General features: G+C 33.0%; 1 protein-coding gene across 2 annotated transcripts in view; it reads left to right on the plus strand.

Annotated features, from left to right (window-relative positions):
* The window catches only part of ACAP2 (ArfGAP with coiled-coil, ankyrin repeat and PH domains 2), a 123,864-nt gene extending 98,450 nt beyond the window's left edge, over nucleotides 1-25,414 (plus strand). Inside the window, exons 14-24 of one of the 2 annotated variants that reach the window (XM_012780281.2) lie at nucleotides 2,382-2,590; nucleotides 3,236-3,305; nucleotides 7,016-7,107; nucleotides 8,449-8,633; nucleotides 9,040-9,144; nucleotides 9,532-9,624; nucleotides 10,712-10,899; nucleotides 11,346-11,455; nucleotides 13,292-13,402; nucleotides 15,081-15,142; nucleotides 20,736-25,414. In XM_012780281.2, coding sequence (XP_012635735.1) covers nucleotides 2,382-2,590; nucleotides 3,236-3,305; nucleotides 7,016-7,107; nucleotides 8,449-8,633; nucleotides 9,040-9,144; nucleotides 9,532-9,624; nucleotides 10,712-10,899; nucleotides 11,346-11,455; nucleotides 13,292-13,402; nucleotides 15,081-15,142; nucleotides 20,736-20,836 — 1,326 coding nt within the window. In that variant the 3' untranslated portion in view covers nucleotides 20,837-25,414. The remainder of the gene's footprint in view (nucleotides 1-2,381; nucleotides 2,591-3,235; nucleotides 3,306-7,015; nucleotides 7,108-8,448; nucleotides 8,634-9,039; nucleotides 9,145-9,531; nucleotides 9,625-10,711; nucleotides 10,900-11,345; nucleotides 11,456-13,291; nucleotides 13,403-15,080; nucleotides 15,143-20,735) is intronic. The other variant, XM_012780290.2, reaches the window with a different exon arrangement.
* The last annotated feature ends 994 nt before the right edge of the window (nucleotides 25,415-26,408 follow it).

The following is a 26,408-nucleotide window of genomic DNA, read 5'->3' on the forward strand; positions in this document are numbered from 1 at the left end:
GGACATTCTCCTATATAATTGCAGTACAGCTACCAAAGTCAGGAAATGAGCATTGATATGTTACTACCATGTAATTCCCAAACATCATTCTAATTTTAACAATTGTCCCAGTAATGATCTTTATGGCAAAAAGATTCTGATCCAGAAGACAGGTAGCATGTAGTTGTCATGTGTCTTTAATCTCCTTCAGTCAGGAATAGTTCCTCAGTCTTACCTTGACCTTCTTGATCTTGATAGTTTTGAAAATTATAGATTAGTTATTTTGTAGAATGTCTCTCCATTTGAGTTTGTCTGATGTTTACTCACAAGGTTATGCATTTTTGGCAGAAATATTATATAAATGATATTGTGTTCTTTTCACTTCATCCTCTCAGGAGACACATGATTTTGATTTGTCCCATTATTGGTGATGTTTGATCTTTTGATTAACGTGGTGTTTTGCTATACTTCTCTACTGTAAGAATAATCTTTAACCTTTGTATGTAATGAGTATTTTGTGGGTTAGGTGCTTTGAGACTTCCATTTGGTAGAGAATTATATTTAGAAACCAAGATAAGAGTTACAGCGTTTGTGTATACATATATGCACATTTACATCTATATTTCTTTATATATTTATTTATATTGAAAACTGGCCATGTGCAGTGGCTCATGCCTGTAATCCTATCACTTTGGTAGGCTAAAATGGAAGGATCACTTAAAGCCAGGAGTTTGAGACCAGCTGGGCCATAACAAGACTCCATCTCTACAAAAAATAAAAAAATTAGCCAGGTGTGGTGGTACATGACTGTAGTCCCAGCTACTCAAGAGGCTAAGGCAGGAGGATCGCTTGAGCCCAGGAGATGTGAAGGTTACAGTGAGCTGTGATCACGACACTGCACTCCAACCTGGGTGGCAGAGTGAGATTCTGTCTCAAAAAAACAAAACAACAACAACAAAAAAAACAAAAAAAGGAAGGAAGGAAGGAAGGAAGGAAGGAAGGAAGGAAGGAAGGAAGGGAGGGAGGGAGGGAGGGAGGGAGGGAGGGAGGGAGCAGGAGGGAGGGATGGAGGAAGAGAAGAAAGGAGGAAGGAAACCATTAAATGCATGCCTATTGGTATCTCTAGTTCTAATCTAACAAGATTCGTTCTGGTTCTCTGTTTTCATATAAATAATTCCTGTCTCTGCATTGAGAAATCTGGCTCCTATTTATCTTTAACATGTTTGCTTATATGATTGATCCCCCTTTATGTCACCAGTATCTTGTCTCTGTTGCCACCTGCCCCCAATCTTGTCCTCTCATCCTTCTTATCCCACTGAGGTTCTGACACCTCATACTAGGTAGCACTCCTGTTACTACTTAGATATACTTAGATGCTTTCCTCTCCCTACTAAAGCTCCTATTTCCCTTGCTGGGCTGCTGCACTAGACAGACATTCTCCTTAACCTGCTTGGGATCCAGCAACCTGCGCAGGGTTAACCTACCTCATGTGGATACATTCCTCAGTCAACCCAGTCCTCTAGAATACTGTATCCCCACACTTACTTGCGGAGCCCTATCTAATTGCTCTTGAATTGAGCTTTCAGGAAGGGGAAGACAAGAGCCAAATTATATTTCTATTGATTCTGTACTCACATACTGGCTTGTTGAAATTGGGGTGTTTTTAAACCAGAAGGCATTTTATAGACCGTATCTTTCATTGCTTAGGATCTGTGAACCACATCTTCGTATTTAGTCATTGTGGCAATGTATAGACAAGTGTTTATTAAATACTCTTTATTGTTGGCATAGACTTTGCTGTGCACTTAAAAAATTAACTTTTTGTTTATCAGCCATCTTTTGCTTTTCCCCTGGTTTACCTAATATCACTTGAAATTTTAAACATTGTGTGTTCTATTGTTGATTCACTCTTTAATCATAATTATGTAGTTGATCTGTTCTTTAGTATTTAACTATATACAACCATACTTTTTCTAGTTATTCACTGCAATAATTAAAATAACTTGCTTACAGTTCATTGAACACCTTGGAAAAATATGGTATAAAATAATTATTTTATTCTTAAAATGAATTATTAGTCTTAATAGTCTTAGCTCTATTCCTTCTCTCTCCCATGCTGCTTGTTAAACTAGTGTTCCGAACCCCTTCTCTCTGCCCTCATATCTTGTACATATGTTCATTATATCAGTTATTATATATAGTTTTAAATGTTTATATGATTCTCCCCACTAGACTAAAGGGCCATTGATAGAAGAACCTATGTCTTTTTATTTTTGAATCTCCAGTGCCTAGAATAGTGCCTGGCTTATGCTCATAATAGGCCTTTCATTTATGATTAAGTTTTTGTTTGAAGCATGTAGCATATAATCTTTTTTTAAAAAAACAATTCTTAATTCTTTTAGAAGCTGGATAAGAAATCATCTCCATCCACAGGAAGTCTAGATTCTGGAAATGAATCAAAAGAGAAATTATTGAAAGGAGAAAGTGCTCTGCAGCGGGTCCAATGTATCCCTGGCAATGCCAGCTGTTGTGACTGTGGTCTGGCAGACCCTCGGTGGGCCAGCATCAACTTGGGCATCACCCTGTGTATTGAGTGCTCCGGGATTCACCGGTGGGTAGGCCTGCCTAGAATGAAAGACTCCTTCTTTGGATAAACACGCTTTGGAAATTATCATGTGCCGTTTGTTAGAGGGCCTTTTTCACTGTACATGTTAAAAAGTGTCTAAAATTCTAGTTTGTAAAGTGTTTTTGAGGACTTTGGCTCACCATTCATTATGAACCAGATCTGTCCCTATTTTTATGTGTGTTAAGGGCTATAGTGGCTGGGTGTCATGGCTCACGCCTATAATCCTAGCACTCTGGGAAGCCGAGGTGGGAGGATTGCTTGCTTTCAGGAGTTTAAGACCAGCCTGAGCAAGAGCAAGATCCTGTCTCTACCAAAAATAGAAAAAATTAGCCAGGCATGGTTATACACATCTGTAGTCCCAGCTACTTGGGAAGCTGAGGCAGGAGAATTGCTTGAGCCCAGGAGTTTGAGCTTGCATTAAGCTGTGATGATGGCACTGCATTCTACCTGAGGTGACAGAGTAAGACTCTGTCTCAAAAAAAGGGGCGGGGGAGGCTATACAGAGACTTTTAGAGACTCACATTCAAAGAGAAAAAGAAAAAGAATTTGCACAACTATGCAAAATAAAGTAAAATAGAGTGGAAACTTGATAGTTTTACCTATTAATGTTGTCTTCTTTTTTCTACTTAGGAGTCTTGGGGTTCATTTTTCTAAAGTAAGATCTTTGACTTTAGACACCTGGGAGCCAGAACTTCTAAAGGTAAAATAAATATTTGCATAAAAATATTTCATATTTTCACATATAAGTGAAGAGTTTAGAATCTTAGTTTACAAATATATGAGTTCCTCATGCTAACAATGAAATAAATTGTATTGGAACATATTTGAGGTTATTTTGGCAAATCTAGTGTTTTCATAATAGGTTTTTAAAATTGCTAAGTTTATATAGCACTCTTAATTCCAAGTCAGTTCACTCTTTAAGAAAACCAGTATTCCTACATTTTTGTGTTTTTTCAAAAATTATCTTAGATTTTATGCCTTAATTTTAATCATTTGTAATTAGCTTTTTTATTAAAAATAGATACATTGCCATACTATAGTTTGTAATGGGTTGGCATAGCTTTTGGCACCATTGGGTTATTTTAGCATAGGACTGTTTGCAAATTTACATTTGTCAGGCTAGGAGGCATCAAACCAAGTCATCCTTGTTTTTCCTGTTTCTAAGAATTTATATCTGTGAAACTATCACAGATAATTTTAGGCCACTACAGTGTTTCTGATAAGATTACAAAATTCCTAACAGTTAAGAGTATACTCCTTTTAATTCCCACCATCTAGTTTACCATATTGTAGAAAATAGATTAGTTTAAGGGTTGGCGTATACACTGATTTATTTCTGTCTGAAAATTGTGTTTTTAATGTATTTGTGTTTTTATTTCAATCCATAGATAAACCAGTAAACCTGTCAATTATGTGAAAAATTTGCTTTGTGGAATTATTGTGTAAAGATTTAAATAAAAGTAATAAACTGGCCCCTTAGAGCCCTATTTAGATAGATTCTACAAATTGTTATGAATTCAAAGGAGAAGAAAGTGGGAGATGAGGGACAAGAAGCTAATTTCTGCATCAACTTTGTGTGTAGATAAGAATTGAGCGGATTCAATGTAGAAAATTTGGTCGAAACACATTTATCTAATAGATTTTAAAAATGTGGGTGAAACTTTTAAGCAAAGTATTTTGAAATACTTAACATAAAGATTATAATGAGAAAATAATTTACTTTAATTTGGAGTTGTTTAAAACTTTACATGTCTTATCTTAGGCTTATTTTTAAAATTAATTTACCAAACATTGTGAATAATGTGTAGCATTGTGCTAGCCATAGTGGAGGGGTAGAAAACTAGTAGAAGATGGGTTCCATTCTCTCAAGGAGCTTAAAGTCATGTTGGGGAAAGAATGCAGATATGAATGAAGACTTTAGATAACAGATATGAACACCTGATATCTTAGTTCAAATTTTAAATAATGGAATTATTAATGAGGATACTTAAGAAAGAAGGAAGTACTTTGCATCAGGTCTTTTTAGAGGAAAGTAAAATTATAACCCAGGAAAAATATAGAGCTTCAAATAAGTAAAACTTACATTGTAAAAGATTGGAAACAGGACAGTAAATAGAATATTAAGAGAATTCCTTGAGAAGAAATGGGAGTCAGATGGTATTACTGGAGAAACTAGTGTGCCACAATACTGAGATTTGATTTGTATGTCTTTATTCTAGAAGTTTAGGGGAGGAGATAGGAAAATATTTTTCTTTGGGCAAGTATGTGTAGGGAAAAGGAATAATTGGATGTAATTAAGGTAAAGTTTGTAAATCTTTAATTATTTTTTTAATTAAAATAACATGTATCAAAGGTAAGCTTTAAAATAATTGTTAAGTAAAAGGAAAAAAGCCTCTCAAAACAGTAACCACCATCTTCTCCAAAGTTAACTATTTTTAATATTTTGCCAAATATTGTTCTAGACTTTTATTTTGTCCCTGTATGATATCTGAAAAATTTTAAAGAAAATTATAAAATAATAGTATATAATACTAAAATTTTGAAAAGTAGATAATAATTCCTATAATTTATTTTTCTTAATAGAATTTGTTTTTTTGCTGAAATTCACTAATTTTTAAAAGAATGTTTTATAAATTTTAATTATAGTGACATGTGAATTTATTTGGCATATAGTAAAAATGTGTGCCTAACTCTTGATATTTTTTCCAAATTCTTAACTAACTTTCTTAGCATCAGTATTGAACAATCCTTCCTTTTCCTATCATTTTTTTTTTTTTTTTTTGAGACAGAGTCTCGCTTTGTTGCACAGGCTAGAGTGAGTGCCGTGGCATCAGCCTAGCTCACAGCAACCTCAAACTCCTGGGCTCAAGCAATCCTGCTGCCTCAGCCTCCCGAGTAGCTGGGACTACAGGCATGCGCCACTACGCCCGGCTAATTTTATATATATATATTAGTTGGCCAATTAATTTCTTTCTATTTATAGTAGAGACGGGGTCTTGCTCTTGCTCAGGCTGGTTTCAAACTCCTGACCTCGAGCAATCCGCCCGCCTCGGCCTCCCAGAGTGCTAGGATTACAGGCTTGAGCCACCGTGCCCGGCCTCATTTTGTTATTTCCTCTTTGCCCTATGTTAAATTTTTATAAGTAGGCTTCTGTTTTGTCAATTCTCATCCAGTGATGTATTTATTGTCTCATAGTACCAGATTTTTTAAAAGGCTATTATGTAATTTCTAGTATCTTTATAAAAATGAAAAATGTGGTATATAAAACTAGAAGTATTAATTGCTCAAAGAAGGAAATAGCACATTTAAAATTTACAAGAGGTAGCTGGGCTGTGGATTCAAGGGAGAGAAACTCACAGAGGGAGGGGTAATAGAAACAAGGGAAGAAAACCATGACAGAGAGGGATGTCGCAGAAGTAGTGGATCCTTAAAACGATCACGCTTAAGGAAAAGGGAAGAAAGGAAAACCATTCTCTCCTGGCTGCCTATTGTACACTTTTAGAGAGTGACCTTCCCATACTTTGTTCCTATTCATGGATCCAGATAGCATTTTTATTCTCTTGCTGTCTCAGCCCAGGCCTTCCCCTCTCCCACCAACTCACATGTCCCGACACCTTATAACTACTGGTCATGTCTTCCTAGTTTATATGCAGTATCTCTTTTACCCAGATATAATTTTTCAGGGAAATGGTTTGTGTGATCTGTATCTTGACATCATAGGCATGTTTGCTATAGGGGTCAAGCCTGGAGTTGGGCACAGCTAAAAACATGGGTTCCATTTTCTTATCTTAATTATCCATTCATTATCTTAATTAGCTAAGAAGCTACAGATATAATTTGTTAGTGAGGTGAGGAGAGCTTGAACTGAATTAAAGACGTGAATGGACAGATGGAAAGAAAAATCTAAATGATTTTGAAGTTGGTTGTTATTTGGAGACAGAACACAAGGAGAGGTAAAAGTCCAAAAATAATTTTAATAATGTCATAAACTTTGTAGATTTTTTAATATTTTGAGGAATTATAAGTAAAAACTGAAAAGAATAGATATTTAATTTATTGTCCTAAGACTGACAAGTACTTGCTATACATTATGGTATAGGTAATACTTTGCCATGCTTCTTGCCTTACTATGTACATACAGGTGTAATAGTTGTGATATGTAGATAGGTAGATAAAAAGAAAGAATCTGGTAGGGATGATAATCTTCTGGGGAGATTTTCTGGTAAAGAATGGCAAAGTGATAATATTGCTGTCAGTTCTTGTTTCATTTTATTTTAACTTTAAACTTCTTTGTGGAATGAGCGATTGCAGAATATGCAAGGGAATTAGATGTACTTGCTTTAAGGACTTTTAAATTTTAGCTTATTTTAAGGACTTTATAGCTTATTTTTCTATTTTCTTGACAAATAGCTTATGTGTGAGTTGGGGAACGATGTTATAAATCGAGTTTATGAAGCTAAAGTGGAAAAACTGGGAATAAAGAAACCACAACCAGGACAAAGGTACTATTTCAGTTGTCTTAATGTGCTACCTTTTTTCTCTAATCAGGAATATAGCTATGATTTTATTTCACTATAGTAACTGACATGTAACCTTGAGACAATGTTTAGAAGTAATCATTACGGCTTCTGTTCAAATGTGGCTATCTCTTGAGTAGATAATTTTTTGAATAGATAATTATATTGTATTGAGCAGATAATCAATTATAATCTCTAGAGGAAAGAGAATCTTAAAAACTAAGGACTTACATAGGAATCTGAAAGCTCTTAGCAGTTAAAATAAACCAAAGTTCTGTTAGTGGTAGGCATTCAAAAAGGGACAATCTGTTCATAATGAAAGGATCAAGTTTCTGCAACCTACAATGAATAATTTTACTTTGTTTGACTTAGTTTAGCAAATATTTATTAATCACATACTTCATGCATGGCATTATAATGTTGAAGAAACAAAGATGAAAAGGGTACTTCTGGTAGGGGAGACTTCTTAATTGCTGTGTTTGAAATTACACTTCCAATTCTATATACATCGAATGAAGTGGGTAAGAGTCGGTGCCTTCAAACCCATAATTTTGGTTATTGAAGCTGTTTTTAGTCTTTACAATTCTTTATTTTAAGCATTAAATTTTTATTTGCCATAATCCTATGTTAAGATTTTGTGTTTGACTAAATATTTGTATATAATCAATACTATTTTAAAGTTACCACTCTTTAAACCAATTTCATTTAAATCATAATCTTAATTATTTGCTAAAGTATGACTGAGTTATTTCAGACCTTGAATTATCTCTCTACTTTAGTCAAAGACCTAAGCATTTTAAAAGTATATAAGTAGGAAAAAGTATAGGACATGGCATTTTATGACTATATCATATATCAAAGATTTTAAAGTGACATGTATGTTATTTTAACGTAGTTGTCTTATGAAAAATTATGGCCATCAATAGTGATAGTTCAGTATATGCCATTATTTCTTCAAGGAAAAGAAAATTAAAGTTGATTTCTATAAATTTTTTTAAGTTTTCCTGGTAATGTTTTTCATTCTGTAAAAAGCATGAGGGTGTATGTTATAGAAGTGAATGAGCATAAAAATTAAGACAGTAAAAGAGTGCCATGTTAATACTTGTGATTTTTTGGTTAGGTTATTGTTTATATTTATTTAAGTGCAAAATCATAGTTCATGAAATATTTCGAAGGAAAACTTGTATAATGTCACAGATTAAGTTTTAACTAGTATTAGATTTAGTGACTTTGTTTTAAAATATTCAATACATAATAGCTTCTTTTCTGTATTAGCTACGCTAAGGGATTAAACAGAACATGATGACATGTTTTTATGTATACCAGACAGGAGAAAGAGGCATATATCAGAGCAAAATATGTGGAGAGGAAATTTGTGGATAAATACTCTGTAACATCATCACCTCCTGAGCAGGAAACAAAGAGTGTCTCAAAAAGTTATGAAGAAAAGAGGCTGAGCATTTCTAAACTTGGGCCAAGTGACCAAGTCAGAGCATCTGCCCAAAGTTCAGGTATTGTAACTTCCTTCTTGTGTATGCAGATATTTTCTTAAACTGAAGTCACTTTCTTAATCCCTGAATTAGTAGTCATTGTAGGTTTTTTAAATGCTAAAAACCTGTGTCCTTCTACATATTCTAGGGAAAAATTGGATTTCTATGACTTTAAAACTGTTAAATTTAAATAGTGCCATGCTAATTCACATTTCTAGGTAATGTATATATTCTAAGGAATAAAATTGCTTAAACTGCAAGGGAAGATGGGAATTATAATCTGTCATTCCAAAAACCCTAAGTATCTGATTAACTGCCTGATTTCCTTCCTATTTTTTCCTCCTAAATTTTTCCCAGTAACGTTTTTTTCCTGCCCTTTTCCCTTCTTATGGCCTGCTTTGTGCTTTGCTAACTTGCATGTCCCCAGTGATTGCTGTAAATAGCGACGAGGCCAGGCGGGAGTCTCTGTTCTGTCCTGATGAGCTAGATTCACTCTTCTCCTACTTTGATACTTCTTCAAAACTGCGTAGTAGTAAGTACTACTCTTGTGGAGCATTCCAAGTCTGTGCCAGTGGTCATTGTGCGGTGTGGCCATTTCTCTAGATGTTACCCATTGTCTCAGGATTACACATTACTTACAATCATACAATAAATTAAGCTCTTTACTATCCCTGACATATTATGGGGGTAATGAGATGTGTTGTAACTCTGAAAATAAATTCATTTTCAGACTTTGTGATTGATTTATATCTTGATAAGCTAAGTGTCCAAAAGGTTTAAAATTGTATTAAAGGTATTCTGCTGGTGGTGCCTGAGTTCATGTTGACGTGTAAGAGCTCATTTTAAAACCTTGTTTGTGGGAGATTGTTTTCTAAGTGACGTGAACTTTAATCACTAGCCAATTTTTTCTTTAAAACAGTCAAAAGTAATGACAGTGGAATTCAGCAGAGCTCTGATGATGGAAGAGAATCTTTACCCTCCACAGTGTCAGCCAATAGTTTATATGAAACTGGTGAGTTTTGATGAAATTCAATGTTAATTGAATTTTATTATCCAATAATTATTATTATTTGCTGAAAACGTATGTAATAAATGCCTAGTCTTGATGAAATAGTTTCTAAGAGAAGTGGTTAGTCTTCTAAAAGGTACTAAGGGAAGAGTAATACTTCTAAATGGGAAAGCAGCTATTTCTCTTTATATTTGGAAGTTCTCTCCTAGTTGTACGTCCTTCCAGGCCTCATGATATGTGTTAAAAGTGCCTTTCCAGTAGCTGAAAGTAATTTTTAATATACACGAACTGTGTATCTTATTATTCTTTATCTTTTCTTCTCAAGAGAAAGAGATCATCAGCTCCCTTGTCACTAGATTTTCCTTCTGACCTTTGCATTTTTTCTGTATTCTATCCTCGTGATTTCATGGTTTTGATCCCGCAGCGTACTTGGGGGAATAAGCATTCTTCACATTCTTTGAACTGCGTATAGTGCAAATTGTGATGATATTGTACCATCCTAGGAATGAAGTGAGGTTTAGTAGTAAAATTCTTTAGGGTTTCTTACTGCTTCTTAAGTCCAAGCTTATAGGAATATAACCAATTTTAATCTAGTATAGAGTAATTAACCTATCCATTACATACCGGTAAAACCAGAAAGGCTTAGCATACCAGTTGATGTCTTTATGAAGAGAAGAAGTTTGAATGTTTGGGGTGTGATTATTCTATGGGAAATAAGATATCTATGTGAAAATCTCCCACAAACTCATTTTGATAGATTAATGGTTTCTTATGTCACAACTTTCACATTGTGATAAGGTTAAGAGTTCATTTATTAATATTTTTAAAAATTTTGGCAAAATAACACATAACATAAAATTTACCATCTTAACCATTTTTAAGTGTACAGTTTGGTGGCACTAAGTACATTCACACTGTTGTGCCACCATCACCACTGTCCATTCACAGAACTCTTTTCATCTTGTAAAACTGAAATTCTACTTATTAAACAATTTTTCCCCCTTGAAGAGCTCATTTTTAAAAACTATAGTTATTATATGACTTTCAATAAGAGCTTATTTTTATTGAGGTATTTGTATTTCCTTTTCAGAAGGGGAAAGGCAAGATTCTTCTGTGTTTCTCGACTCTAAACATCTTAATCCAGGACTTCAGCTTTATAGGGCTTCATATGAAAAAAACCTTCCTAAAATGGCTGAGGCTTTGGCTCACGGTGCAGACGTGAACTGGGCTAATTCAGAGGAAAACAAAGCAACACCGCTTATTCAGGCTGTATTAGGGGTATGAATTTATACATTGACATTTTCAGTGGTAGTAAAACATAAAAAATCATAATACATTCTGAACATGGCTGTAGTATTATGTTTTGCTTTAAGAGATGAGTTGGAAAGTAGAAGGAGCCTCTGTGCAGCTATTAGTGATTTCTGAGCATTACTTTGATTATTTCAGATTTTTTTTTCATAATAGAAGAAAATTCTGATACTGAAAGTATGTAGTGTATTTTGCTAGTTCACAAACTGCAAATGAATCCCTCATAGAAGCTGTTCTTGGGAAGAAAATAATATAATTTATCATTTCTCTGCTTTTGGGGAGAATGAAATGGAAATGCTTTTTGAGTAAAGTAAATAAAACTATACTATTTTAGAAATGGAATTGTATTGCTGTGTTTTGTTGTTTGCCTTTGTACATTGTTAATCCTTTTTTTTTTTTTATTTTTTTTATTTAAGGGCTCTTTGGTGACATGTGAATTCCTCCTACAGAATGGTGCTAATGTGAACCAAAGAGATGTCCAAGGACGGGGACCACTGCACCATGCAACCGTCTTAGGGCACACAGGGTAACTATAGTGCTTAAATATTTAAGTATATTTTATTTCAAAAATTATTTTGAACTAATGTTTTTTTTTTCCCAAATTAAATCATTAGGTAGTATTTGTAAAGGGATGCATTCCTGTGACTTATATTGTCATGATGGCATTTGAAAGTTAAAAAATCTTATTCAGAATAAAGCTATTATTAGTTTTCAGCTATGAAAATTGCAAAGCTTACTTCAACCTTAACTTGTCGTTCAGTAGATCAGTTTTAGTATTTAACCTCCTCTGTTACTGAAGTTGTGGTGATTTTGTCAGATAACTTAATTCTGTGTTTACGTGCATTTATGTTTGTACACATATGTTATCTACATAGCTTGTACACACCCAACCTATTTTGGGAAAATTTTGTAACTTTTCAATTTTATTTTTTTCATGGGGTAGCTAAAGTCAAATTCTAAATTAAATTCTTAGTTTGGGCTTTTGACATTGTGGCTTCTAGAGCAACATTAAGACTCACTATAAAGCCATAAAAATGGACTTTCTATTAGAAAATATAAATGAAGTCAAGATGTTGGCCTTATATGGAAAGTTTGTGTCTTAAACGATTATTTTTTAATAAAACATCTCAGGGTCTCCCATTATTATTACCTGGATAAGCAAGAAGCTGTTCTTTTTTATGTTTTTTTAAATAGCATCTTTTATTTTTATCATAACATGTTTTCTTTCCTTCTATCAACAAAGAGATTGTGTTCAATAACTTCATCATAAAATTTTTCTATACTTAAAAAAGGTAGTATTTAAGGTAACTCATCCTTTGTGTTTTCTTCTTCCTCCCCCCCCCTTTTTTTTGAGACAGTGCCTCACTGTGTTGCCCAGGCTAGAGTGCTGTGGTTATTCACAGCTACAATCATGGTGCATTATAGCCTCCAACTTCTAGCCTCAAGCAATCTTCCCATCTCAGCTTCCTGAAAAGCTGGCACTACAGCCACCTTGCCCGGGCTGTTTTTCTTCTTTAACTATCAAAATTCTTCCTATTTTATTTTTCGTAGACTCTAGTCACCTATTCTTTCATTTTTTTTCTTCTTTTTTGAGACAGAGTCATCTTGCTCTATTGCCCAGACTAGAGAGCAGTGGCATCATTATAGCTAGCTGCAGCCTCAAACTCCTGGGCTCAAGCAATCCTCCTGCCAATCCTCCTGAGTACCTAGGACTACAGGGGCACGCCACCACTAATTTTCTATTTTTTGTAGAGATGAGGGTCTCCCTATGTTGCTCAGGCTGGTCTCAAACTCCTGGGCTCAAGCGATCCTACCACCTTGACCTCCCAATATGTTAGGATTACAGGAGTAAGCCACTGTGCTCAGCCTTTTTTCCTCCATTTTTGTCAGTTTCTTCAAGATATGAATGTTTGTGGAGTATAGCAGGAAGATTTTATTTTCTACTCTTTGATGTTGTATTTTCATGAATATATTATGACATTTACCTTGCCTTGGCTTTCTTCATTCTGAAATAATGATTTTGAGTGACCTTTCTTTTGTTTAAGTTTATATTAATAGGTACCTGTATACATCTTTTTAGGATATTTGTTGAGGGTAGGGATCATAATTTATATATTCCATAATGCCACATAGTACTAGATTAAATAAAATAATATATATGAAAACACCTTGAGATGTGTAAAAACGTTGATCTTGGTAAATTATTATTAGTCAGTGTTTGATAAATATTTGTAGAATGAATCAAGAATTTCCGTATGAAAATGTTATTTCTTTAAGGTTAGGTGGTGCTTTTTATTTTTTAAGGTGAATACTGTTATTTTCCTTTTTGACAATATCTCAAAAATGCTGTTTCCCTAAACAGGCAGGTATGTTTATTCCTAAAACGAGGTGCCAATCAACATGCCACAGATGAAGAAGGGAAAGACCCTTTGAGCATAGCTGTGGAAGCAGCCAATGCTGATATAGTAACCTTGTGAGTATTTCTTTTTACTTGAGTATTGTCCATACAATTATAGTCATCCCTCAGTTATCTGTAAGGTATTGGATCTAGGACCTCTGCAGATACCAATAGTAGAAATAATAGTGTAAATGAATCTCAGTCTCTTACAAAGAGAAATTCCCATGGTTGCCTTGAACTCCTAAGCTTTCACTGTGAATTTTTGATTTGCCATCTATCACCCCTCCCTAACCCCTGCCAAACAAAAAAACAAAACAAAACAGTCACACATACTTTCTCAAAGTCCTTTCCCCAATTCTCTGGAGAGCTAATTGTTATTGTAAAGGCTATTGTGGGTAAATTTAGAACTATTAAATCATTATACATTTAGAATCGGAGAAAGAGAAGTTATTAAAAAAAAGATAGGAATAGTATAGAGAAACTAATTCTGGGTGCAGCTTCCCAGGCAATTCCTATAAGTATCCTTTCTTTTTTTTGAGACAGAGTCTCGCTTTGTTGTTCAGGCTAGAGTGAGTGCCGTGGCTGCAGCCTAGCTCACAGCAACCTCAAATTCCTGGGCTCAAGCAATACTGCTGCCTCAGCCTCCCGAGTAGCTGGGACTACAAGGCATGCACCGCCCAGCTAATTTTTTCTATATATATTAGTTGCCCAATTAATTTCTTCCTATTTATAGTAGAGATGGGGTCTCGCTCTTGCTCAGGCTAGTTTCAAACTCCTGACCTTGAGCAATCCACCCGCCTCGGCCTCCCAGAGTGTTAGGATTACAGGCGTGAGCCACCGCGCCTGGCCCCTATAAATATCCTTTCTGAAATCCAAATACCAAAGAAAGGCTTATGGAGCTATTGTTAATTCACTCCATTGTTGAGAGAGGAGATGAAGGGAATTGGGTATTTTAAAAATAGGAAAACTTCATATGAGATGCTGCAGTTGCTGTAGAGAACATGTCAGAAGAGGATGATGGAGGTCTGAAAAGGTAGTGGATATCTGGTGACCCAGAAAGACGGGCAAGCAGTACAAAGTAGGAGAAGAGTACCAAAGACAATATTTGCCTATTTCAAAATGTTGTTCATTTTTAAAAATAGGAGGAAATACTTGTCTTCATAACTCAGTGTTGCATGTCTTCTGCTGCCCGGATGAATAACCCCCCAAAAAAGAATGTATAACCAAGATGGTAACCCTGAGAAGATCTTGGTTACCTGTAGTCACTTGTTATATTTGTATATACAATTTATCACCAGTATTTAGATAGCACTGCTGTTTATATGTTTGGAACTACCTCACTTGAGGGTGAGCCAAAGTAAACTTATGACAGGGTCTTATAATAATTTCAGCAGCTGGCAGTTAAAACTTGACAGGTTACTATAGGAGTCAGGAATTTTCTGGAGTCAGGAATTTTCTGGAGTCTGGAGGAAGTAAGCTGCTAGAGGTATTACAGGGATCCTGCTTAAATAGAGCTGCAATGTACTTGTCAGGAATCTTTTATTGTATTTTCTCATGAGAATTGTATGAAGATGAGATGTAGTTATTTTTGTATCTCAGATTGATGAGACTGATAAAGTAAAAGCCAGTCTGCTTTAGTGCCAAATGAAAAAAAATTATATCAGTACATGTATTACCTGCTTATATATTTCATTTGTTTATGAACATTTATATTGTATGACTTCATCTAAAAGATCCTTTTATTTAATTTTAGGTTACGTTTAGCGAGAATGAATGAAGAGATGCGGGAATCAGAAGGACTTTATGGACAGCCAGGTCAATATTCTACTAATAACCATACTGAAATGCAATATAAGAAATGCATTCAGGAATTTATCAGTTTACAATTGGAAGATTCATAGTTCTTTAGCAAACTAATGTGATACTAGAGAGTTTTTATAACCTACTTGTAAATTGTGAGTTGTTAGCTATGTACTGTACTTCCTGAATTCTTGGGTGGCTAATCCTGGGCCTTTAAAAATCCATAATTATTCCAATTGCAGTACACATTTACTTGCTGTATTTAACTCTGGCTGCTGACTTCTTTATCTGCTATACACATGTCTTCCATATACATTCCAGTGAAGTGAATGGAATGGTAAAAGTATTCTTTATATATTTACAGCAGCAAAATAGTTGTTTTCTTTTTGGAATTCTTTTTAACTGTCAAGTGAATATAACAAAATTGTTTTCTTTTTGTTATTCAGGGAATTTCTATAAATTGTGTTCAGGGAAAAAAACACACAAATCACCATGTTTCTGGCTATAAAAAGTCAGTATGGAAAATGCCAAGAAAAAGTTTATTGATGAGTTTTGTACTCTAGTCTAAAAATGAGTTGAAAATTTAAAATAAAAATTTACCAGTAGGTTGAAAAGTCCATGATGGGAGTGGAGTTAGTATAAAAGGTTGAAGGAAAAGGTCTTATTTCACCTTTAGCTTTGCCCCAAGCAATGGTACAATATCTGTTGGATAAGTGGAAGTATTTAGAACAATTTTTTGTGACCCTGATGGCAAAGTAGACTTACTAGATAAATCTCAACTCATGATCACCTCCTTTCATTTTGAGTAAGTAATTTTCACCTTTGAATCGAGATGTCAAGAAAAGGAAGAAATGTTGCTCACCAGATTCCTTTCTTTGATGAATACATTCTTCACAAGAAGAGAATAATTATTGGCTGTTTAGTTTCATGAATTTGAGTATATGAATTGCTAATTTACTTGTTATAAATTCATATACATATTAGTAAAAAATTTCAGGAACTTATGATTAAAATACTTGAGAATGTTTAGTTTACAATGAGCATATTTGTGTGTTTTTTAAAAAATGAATATTGATACATTATTTTTAAGGTGGCCTGGTAGTATCATTTCTTCTTTTTGTTCAAATATGTTTTGAAATTTCTGTACTTTATGCTAGCTTCAGCCATTTATTTTGACCAGATTAATATATACTTAATATCAACTTGTGGCCATTCTTTTCTCAGAGGACTGTATTTACTATTTATTTTTGGCCTAATTTAATAGGGAACAAGTAAGATCTTTGAGAATAGAGGCACTTAAGCTAGATAATTCTAATCTAGGGTGTCCCACTTTAATCCTATGGATCATACGGTTATATTGATTCATGATATTCCAAGATGTAACAGTGCTGATTAAGGGTGAAGCTCTAGCATTAATTCTGGATTTCACCCATTTGTTTTAAACTTGAATGTTAGATTTTAAATAAGTTATAATTTTGTAACAGATATTCTTAAGTGATAGTATTACTAGGCCATTTTTGAGGCCTTTGTGTTTAAGCACTTTAAAATAAAAACTGTTCAAAGGATATGACCTGATATTTGTGAGATATGAGTGAACTTCAAGATTTTAAGTTAAACAAATTTTTTTCCCCCTGAAATTTTAAACTTAAATATTTGGTTAGCTGCTGTTTCCTTAAGGTGTTTGCTGATTAGTCAGAAGGTTGATGGTCAACTCTTCTCTGGAATTGGGAAGCTTGAAAGGACAGGGCCTCTATGTTCTGACCACCTCTTGTTCTACCCAAATTGCCTGGGCTTCTGCTGCCACCATTTAAGCGCATTCAAATGTCTCTTTCACTGTTGTTTATGTATAAGTATGTGTGTATATATATGTGTATATATATATACATATATATATTTCTCTATTGGTAGAAAAATAGATTTTTCCAATTTATTTTAATGAAGACTTGCAAAAAGTCTCATATTAAAACAAGCCTCTACCATTTTCAAATTTTAGTTTGGAGGTTAACAAATAGATCAGAATTCTGGAAATAGTATATCAGAATAAAATAGGTTTTTTGATCTATTTAAGGATCATTGTGAAAATAGATTTTTAACTCATTCAGAGGACCTAATATTTAACTTAAAGCAAAATAATTTTATGTTTATACAGGTGACATGGTGAAATGGCACAACAGTTGCTCTCTGGTTACTTTTCTTTTCCTTGATGAGTCTTTGGAGAGCAAACATGTTTGGCTCAGGCAGTGGATCTTTGTTTTTCTTCTGCTTATCACTGTAAATTTTTGTGTCATAGACTTTGGTTGATTGTTTTATTGGGATCCTTTTTTGGCTTGTCTTAGCAATAGAAAGAAAACCTTAGAACTCTGGGTAATTTTTAAATACAGGTATGTTTAATCTTTTGATAGTGAAGAGATCTATTATTTAAACAGATTCAGGTAATAATAGACCTATTTCTAGCAAACTCCACTTGTAAATTGTCTATGACCCTTAAGGACCTGCAAGGTGATGTAAAAGCACATGTTTTTTGAAGGGAGGATGAGTCCCTCTGTAGCAGTCCCTACAGCTCTCAGGAGGCCTGGGGTAGGTGAAGGAAACAGCACACCCCACTCTAAACTGTTGAAAACCAGTCTGGTGGTTCTTATAGTCTCTGGTTCTGTGACTCTTCTTAATCTTTGGCAGGTTCTCAGCCAGTTGAGAATCACTGTTTTAGGGACCCAGTAATGGTTATGTAAGTATACAGCAGACAAAAGTTGGGAATCACTGATTATCATTGATAATCAGTTATCAAAGGAAGCAGTTACCAGCCCCGCAGGGGCAGGGTCATGCATATGATCAACTGGGGGTGGGTCTTAGGTGCTGCTGTCCCTTTGAGGGAGTTGATTTCAAGAGCAAAATCTGTTTTGGTGGATATTCTGAATACCAAAAATTAAAAATGAACTTAACCTATCAGTGGAAACACAGTAGTCTACATTTTAAAAACTCAGAACTGTCCAGGCACATAGAAAAGTTAACTTTTTGAAGGGAAATAGAATGTGGTTAGATAATTTAAAGAATATGCATAGCATTACAAATATTGGGTGATTAGTTATTTACCATTTATAGTAAACTGTTAAATGTACTTCTGGGAACATTCCAGGGCAGCATATTCTGGGTGGTTGTTTATGTGTTCTAGTGTAGACAAATTATATTTGCCTTGGGAAAAATTCTAACTGATCAGAATTTAAATTTTAAATAATCACATTGAAGTTCAACTTGTGTTAGCTATATTAAATATCTTAGTCACTATTGTTATCATAACATTTGTTTGTGACAACATATTTTGAGGTCTAAGAAAGGTAGTATATTAACAGTGTGCTAATGTTTTGTTAGTAACTATGTAAACAGAAAGTTTTGTGTGTGTATGTGAAGGTGGAAACTTCCTTTTGTATTGTATTAACTTTTTTTAAATGTATTAAGTCAGTGAAACCAATGATTATTATAGCACCAACACTTTTCCTTCAAAGAAGCATTTAATTCAGTGAATGAAAGCTCTTACAATTTGTTTTGCATGGTGCAATGGTTCTAAAATGTACTTGCGTTATAGGTACTAGATGATTTAAAAACAAAAACTGTAAAACCACTTAAAAAATCTCACAGCTTGTTATACAAAATATGCATTGCTAATAGTAGAAGCCATATATTGCCATTGTACTGTTGTTAATACTTAAGAATGCTCATCTGGTGCTATCTGTAAACTATTTGGCATTAGCATCTGCTAGATCCTTCCTATTTCTTCTTGAATGTATAATGTGTGCCTTTTAAGTTACTTCTAGTGTTGAATGGTAAAATCAGTGTGGTATTTTTGTATTATAATCTGCACTTTACACTTCTTGGAAAGTAAAATTCCAGACTATCCAGTTTAAATAGTATTTTAAAAATATTTATAATGTTTACAATAAATATTTTAAATATTTTAATTCAACATCTAAAAATAAGAAATGATTTAAAATATTTTGTATTTATTAATTGCTATTTAATATTGTTCTCTTCTCAGTTTATTTTATATCTTTTAGAATGACTAAAAATGGAAATAGATTGTAGTATTCTTTTGATATGGCAGTAAACTTTTAAGAAATCATGGGTATACTTGGATTGTCTTGCCAGTTTTTCCAGTATATCAACCTTTATTTTTGTTTTAGTTTTTATTTTACTATCTGAGTTAATTGTTATTCTCAGCCAACCTATTAATATTCTTTTCTTACTGTTTTTTCTTTTTAAAATAGATTGATTAGTTAAATTAATTGATTCAGGTCGTGAATAAATTTCCAGGGCTAAATGAAAACTATATAGAGATTTTAATAAGTTGCTTTTTACAAAGACTAAGTATTAAAAGTGACTAAATATTTAAAGTATTAAAATTTTTTAATTGAAAATCTTGGGTTATGCTGTTAGATCTTTTTACTAGATCTTTATCCCTGTCCCCCAACTTTTTTCTAATTCTCTAGCTTTTGGTATGGCATCTCTTGCCTCAAAAATCTCGCTTTTTAAAAACTGACAAAACTTACTGCACTATTAACAACTGTAGCAATGAGTTTGTTATAAGATGGATGCAAGGTATCTAGTGGGAAATAATTATAAAAACATGTTCTAACAATAGTAATCTAAAACAGTATTTTATGGTCTAAATCTTGAGAACAGAACTATGCCAAGCATCTGTATAAAGCTAATGTTTAGCAGGAAGCATTCATGATGAATGATTTATCTTGAAAATAAGATTCCTTTGTCTGAGGAATTAATCTGTTGGTGTGTATATATATATATTTAATTTCTCATGGCAAGAAAAATAGTATTCAGTCTGCTATAATATCAATATCTATAGTCTACTTCACGACAATCATATTTGTACATATATACGTATGTTTATTACTCTAACAGATGTCTTTGGTATTTATTCCCATTTTGTCAGAGCATTCTTGCTCATATGGCCTACAGTAAACAAAAAACTTATGATTAAATGTGAAACTATCATTTATAGTCATTTTCTAGGCTTTTTATTTTATCAGTTTAGTAAGCAGTGGATTAGATGCTTTAGTTTTAATTAAACATTAAAGTTTGAGTAAAGAATTACTTTTTCACATTCTGTTTTAAGTTTCTTTTAATTAAAATATTTCTCCCACCTGATTATCAGTTTGTCTTGTTAATAACTTGCATCCATCAAGAATATTAATATTTGGTTTTGTTCATTTCTTTTGCCCTTTATGAAGGGAAATATTTATTTAAAGAAGGTCTTGTTTACTATACCTCATTTCGAATGACTTTTATTTCTCATGTGTTAATAAATGTATTTCTTTACATTGATTTAAACACTTGCATCTTTGCTCTTTTCTAACTCTGAATTTTCCTCTGTGGCTGCATCTGAGGTGCTTTTTTCAGGTATAGTTTTTTTTCTTTCATTATATAATTTTTCAACATTTAAATTTAGTTGGCCTTTTTTCTTCCAAAAATGCTCATCTGAACAAAAGTTTAAAGTGATGAATTATAAAATAGTTACTAGTCATAAAAAATGAATGTTGTCTTATTAATACTTAAATTGTATAAATTTTAAAACTGTCCTTATTTTACTTTCATGCAGGTGATGAAACTTACCAGGACATTTTTCGTGATTTTTCCCAAATGGCATCCAATAATCCAGAGAAACTAAATCGTTTCCAGCAAGATTCACAGAAATTCTGATTTTTTTTTAAAAAGGGGGAAATATGAAATTTGGTGACCCCTACACAGCTGAAAATTCAAAAATTTTTACTGCTTTCATTCTACTTAATTTTGGTAGATATTGAGTGGTTTGGAAAGAAGGTACCCATTTATTGATATTTTTATAAATTAAAACATAGATCTCTAGTAGTTGGGAGAGGAACCTACTTTAGGACCTCTTTTATTTTAAAAAAGCCTATTTAAAGGGCTATTTCTTATAGATAAAAGTTGAATCTACATCTAGGCCAACTCTAGGTTACAAGATGCTCAGAGGTTAGACAAAATTTCATTTTTTGCCAATGGATGGTGTATTGATTTTTTTTTTTATGCATCTTGCCCAGGATCATTCATTCAAGCATGTCTTCATCAAGTGGGAGCCAACTGTCCTGTCTCCCTCAAGAATGTGTCTTTTCTTTAGCTTCCCTGATGATTTAGAAATAGGTGTGTGCATGTGTGTATGTGTGTGTGTATGTGTGTGGTAGCTTAGCCATCATACACATAATAAATGATTTAATTATTAGAACTAGAAAATTCTCATTTGCTCATAAATACAGTTATATCCTTAGATAACATGTTATTGTCCAGTACTTTAACATATATATAATGGCTTTACAGGTCTATAGTTCAGTCCTTTAGATTTATTCCATCTTATGAGGCAAAAAGAAGCTTTTACTTTTTCAAATCACCAGAAGGATCCCAGTTCAGAAGTTGTACTTCTTCGTTGGGTTGATTTCCTAAAATTTTGACAAATTTATTGTTGTAATAAAATTGTGTTTCAAAGGTTACTTGAATGTTGCAAAATTATGCTTTCATCAAAACTTAATTTTCCAAGAAAACATTGATTTATAAAATAACATAGGACATTTTTATATTTGAAATTTGTCCTTTTAAAGATACATTTTTTTCTATTGCTCCTAGTGAAAGAAAAATCTCTCTGTACAAAAGAAACCCCTATTTTTCTCAGTTTATACTAAAATATACAGCAATAAATTGATTTTTATTTTTTTCTACATCCTGTGTACTTATGCACAGCGTACATTCTTTTAAATTATATCATGTATATAGCTTTAGTATTAGGTTACATGAATCACAGGTCTTTGAATTCTAAAATATTATGGATATACTTTTTACCACTTATATGCTACAAATTAGTCTGATTCCATCTTTGATTGACATGTCTTGACTACAAATAATTTGCCTTATGGTTCTTTTACAGTGTTGTCAACAATTAAATTTAATCTTCTTTTAGAAGTTATATGTAAGTAATATTTTGATACTCTTTATAAATAAAAGAGGTCTTTAAATTTATAAAAGAGGAATTATATTTAATTGGATATATAATAAATTTTCTAACATTTCACTCCCAATAACTAGAGTTTTATAAATTGATTAAATATTATATCAGAATCCATCTAAACAGAAATTATACTGAAATAAGTTCACATCACAAAAAGTGTTCCAGAATTTGGCCAAATTGCATGCATGTAATGTTTATTTAATAATAGTCATTATATATTATATGAGGATAAAAAATATATTTGTAAATTATTTCTGAGGAAATGCTAACTTCTAAACATTCATTGTATTTGAATTACAACATTAGGAACATTAAATCTTTCCTGTTTCACCTCAAAGTCACAGATCATCATTAGGTACTTTTTTTACATCTTTATCTAAAGACAAAAGTCTGATTTATAATTTTTATTAGAGTATACTTTGTTATTAATTGTCCAAAAAGGTCAAGGAAAAGAAAGGTGTTAAAACAGAAAGAAAGAAAAAGAAGAGAAAGCCTCATTTTTCCTTGATAGTGCCTATTCCTGTTCTAATCCTAGGACTTCACTCCTAAAGATCCTGACCTTTATTTGAGCAAGTCTGGGCAGTTTTCCTTTTGGATCTGGCCATTGGTGCTTCTAATCACTTCTAGGATCTCTGTGGCTCTGAAGGCAATTCCTTATGACACTCTTACCTCCTGTGGCTTGAGTCATGAATTGTTAATGTAGCAGTAATTAGTGTCTACTTAAACTTAATGGTTAGAGATATATTTGAAGTGCCCTAAAGATGATCATGGTTCTGAATATCTTCAGAGAAAGCTAAATCTTTAATATTGCAGGGAGGCTAGCAGTATAAAAATACATTTCTGTGGCTTGATTCCTTGAATGTGCTGAGACCTAATTTGGACTAAATTTGGCAGAAACAATGGAGTTTCTTGCTGTTGCAAGGCTTTAAATTAATAGTTACGAGGTAGGTTGGCTCTTAGGTGAATTTAGCTGCGTCAACTAATAGCTTTTATATAGTATAGAACAAATCTGAGTTTTGTTATGCTGTGAATTATTCAGTGCATTGTGAGAAATTGTAGAATAAGCAATGTTAATTGTACTCTTGGGCTTCATTAGTCAATGTGATTGCCCTTTGTTTTCTTTCCATAACTGATCTGCTATTATTAGTTTCTGATTCCCTATTACTAATCTGTTAGGTCATTATCATTAGCTCACTAACTTAAAAATTAGATTAATATCAAAATAAGAAGGGCAGCACTAACTATGAAGAGTTCATAAAATGCAGTTTCATGTTAGAACTAGAATAAAGGTAATTGAGCAGTTATTTGTAATGCTTCAATGCAACATGTTTAAGATTTCTAAGATTTCAAAAATCACCTTTAATGCAATCTTTAGAAATTCAGAAATTGCCTGGGATTTACTACATTACAGTGTTTGCCTAATTTATACTGGTTTTCACTGTAGATTTTCATGAACTTTGGTGTTTACTTTCCCAGACATATAGGTTTAATTTGTAATATGTACTTTGGTTCTTCACGAGTGCATTTGGAAAAAAAAAAGTTATACCTTACTAGTCTGACCAACTTAGGTTTGTGACATGTTAGCAGTATTTAAAAAATATATTTTATGCATGTTAATTGTGGTCACAATAAATGAAATTGTGTTTAAAACTAAATTTACTACCCATTTTGAATAATCAAACATTCCAAGATCACTCTTAGATTGTCAAATTAATACTTCTGTATGATAGCACTTTGGACCATGGACATGAGCTGGAAAATGATATATTTTTATAGAATTGTATGTCCAGAATGACTTTAGAACTGCATGATATAGTGGAAAGAGCACTGGACTAGTAGTCACTACCCTTTTTGGATTCAAGGCTCCTCACAAGTAAAATGAATGGAATGAAACAAGGTGAAAGTATAACAACGTCCCTTTGTATACCGTTTTACTACTACAATGTACTTTGGCATTGCTTTATCTCACCTGATGTCTCACAGTAGGAATTCTGAGATCTTATTACCCTCTGAGCTCCAATATTGTCTGCTTTTTTGATCCTAGCGTGTTCCTCTTGTTGTACAGAGGCAGTTCTCTCCGTTTGCTAGTTGGTGGCAGAGCTGACACCATAACCCAGGTCTGACTACTACTCAGAGGCACTTTACTTGTATCATGAAATGTTTTGAAATCATTGTAAAGCAGCAAAATCTGATAATGACTGCCAGCTTTCCTTGTGTTTTGATAACAAAGACTCCAAATATTCTGGAGAACCTTAATACAAGCTTTGAAGGAATAGATTGGGATTTGAATACATCAAATTGCAGGAAATTTGACATTTTTGCAATAAGAAACATTAATGACAGCAAAACATCATAAAGATAATTTTAATTCACTATATACATATCAATTTCTTGATGCTTCCAAATAACATCTATAAATACAGTTTTATGGATGTTGTTTTCTGTTTATATAAACTTATCCACTTAAAATGGGATCATCGGACAAAGCAAGGTTTGACTAGATAAACTTTTCTCTGCATTGGTCTTTTCACTATGTTATTTTCTAAATTTTCTTATTTTTCCTTAACCTCCATATTCCCCACAATTTGGGTGTTAATTTTAAACAGGGAAAGCTTGCTACATTATAAAGATTGTTGGCACCATTTATTACACAAAGGCTAAAGGTTAACTTTTGGAAATGATGAGCTACTTTTCTATATGTGTTTACTTGTGCTTTGTGATATTTCTGGATCATTCCAGTCATAAAGACTTATTACATGTAATATTTCTTGCTACCTGTGAAAAGGTATATTTTAAAGAATGTATAACCAACAGTCCATTCACTTTTTATTAGTACGTAGAGGATTTGTATCTAACTCATGAATGTAGTTTTACTGTAGTTTGTCATTGTAAATGGAGCAAAGTACATTATGTTTGTAGTTATTCTAAAATGTACATTATGTAAGAATTGTAAATATTATACTTGATTAAGTACTTTGTATGCTGAAAAATTACAATAATAAGTCAATAAAAATCTCACCTCTGGCATAGTTCTTTTATGCTCAGACTTCTACATGTGAAATACACTGCCAACCTATCTGTTAATGTGTTATATTTAAGGTACTGTTAATATATTCCTTCCCAGCCATTTGAAATTGATCCACATTGATCCTATTTGTGATTACTTCAATCAAGAAATCTATTTGCTCTTTTAAGTATTTTCTTCTGTCTGAATCCAGAGCTGTGATGATGGGCCTTAATACATTGACTAACAACCTCAAAAAGGCTTTTTTTTTTTGCCTTTGCTCTAATTTTTTTCCATTATAATTTAAATACCTGTTAAAGATCCTAATCTATGCTACACATTCATACTTTTAGTAAACACACAAACCAAAACATGTTTTTATTAGAATTGGGATTGAAGGGATGGAAGATTGAAAAAACAACTGGAAATGAACTGCCTGCTTTTGGCTTTCCTTTAAAAGTTAATTGAAAGCAGACACATAAACTTTTCAGTGTAACTTGCTTTATTCAGCTTCATTTCACTTTCAGAATAGTTCTGTGAAGAAGAGAACCCACATTAACAGTCAATGAATGTTTTAAATGAAAACAAAAAGCCTATTTTATTGCAAAAGCAATGTTTTATCATTGTAGAAAAATGTTTAACCATAAGTAAAAAGGAAGACAGTAATCCATAATTCCATTATCTACCTCTTTGGTCCAAAATGGAAGGTGGCTATTTAAATTAATGAAAATTAAGCAGAATAAAGAGTTCAGTCCCTCAGTCGTACTGCCACGTTTTAAGAGCTCAGTAGCCACATGTGGCTAGTGACTATTGTTTTGAACAGGACAGATTGTAGAACATACCCATCTTATAGGAAGTTCTGTTGGGTAGCCCCGAAGGAGCTTACTTTTTTGGCACATATCCTTCTAGATTTTTGGGTGTATATGTTTATACATTTATAAATGGGATCATACTGTTTGTTACCCACTTCTTTCATTTACTACAGGAGAGTATTTTTAAAAATATTTTTATTTTGGAAAATTTCAAACATGTACAAAAGTAGAGAGAGGATAACTTCAATATCTATATTGAAGATATAGATATGGCTAACATTTTTTTTATTTATACTCCCACCCAATTTTCCCCATCCCTGGATTTTTTTGAACCAAATCCCGCACATTTCATCAGCAAATCATTCAGTTTGTATCTCTAAACTCTAAAAGACTTTTAAAAATTCTAAAATAACATTCCTTAAACTATAAAACTATAAAATG

The sequence above is a fragment of the Microcebus murinus genome, chromosome 1 (genome assembly GCF_040939455.1).
Source record: "Microcebus murinus isolate Inina chromosome 1, M.murinus_Inina_mat1.0, whole genome shotgun sequence".
Lineage (NCBI taxonomy): Eukaryota > Metazoa > Chordata > Mammalia > Primates > Cheirogaleidae > Microcebus > Microcebus murinus.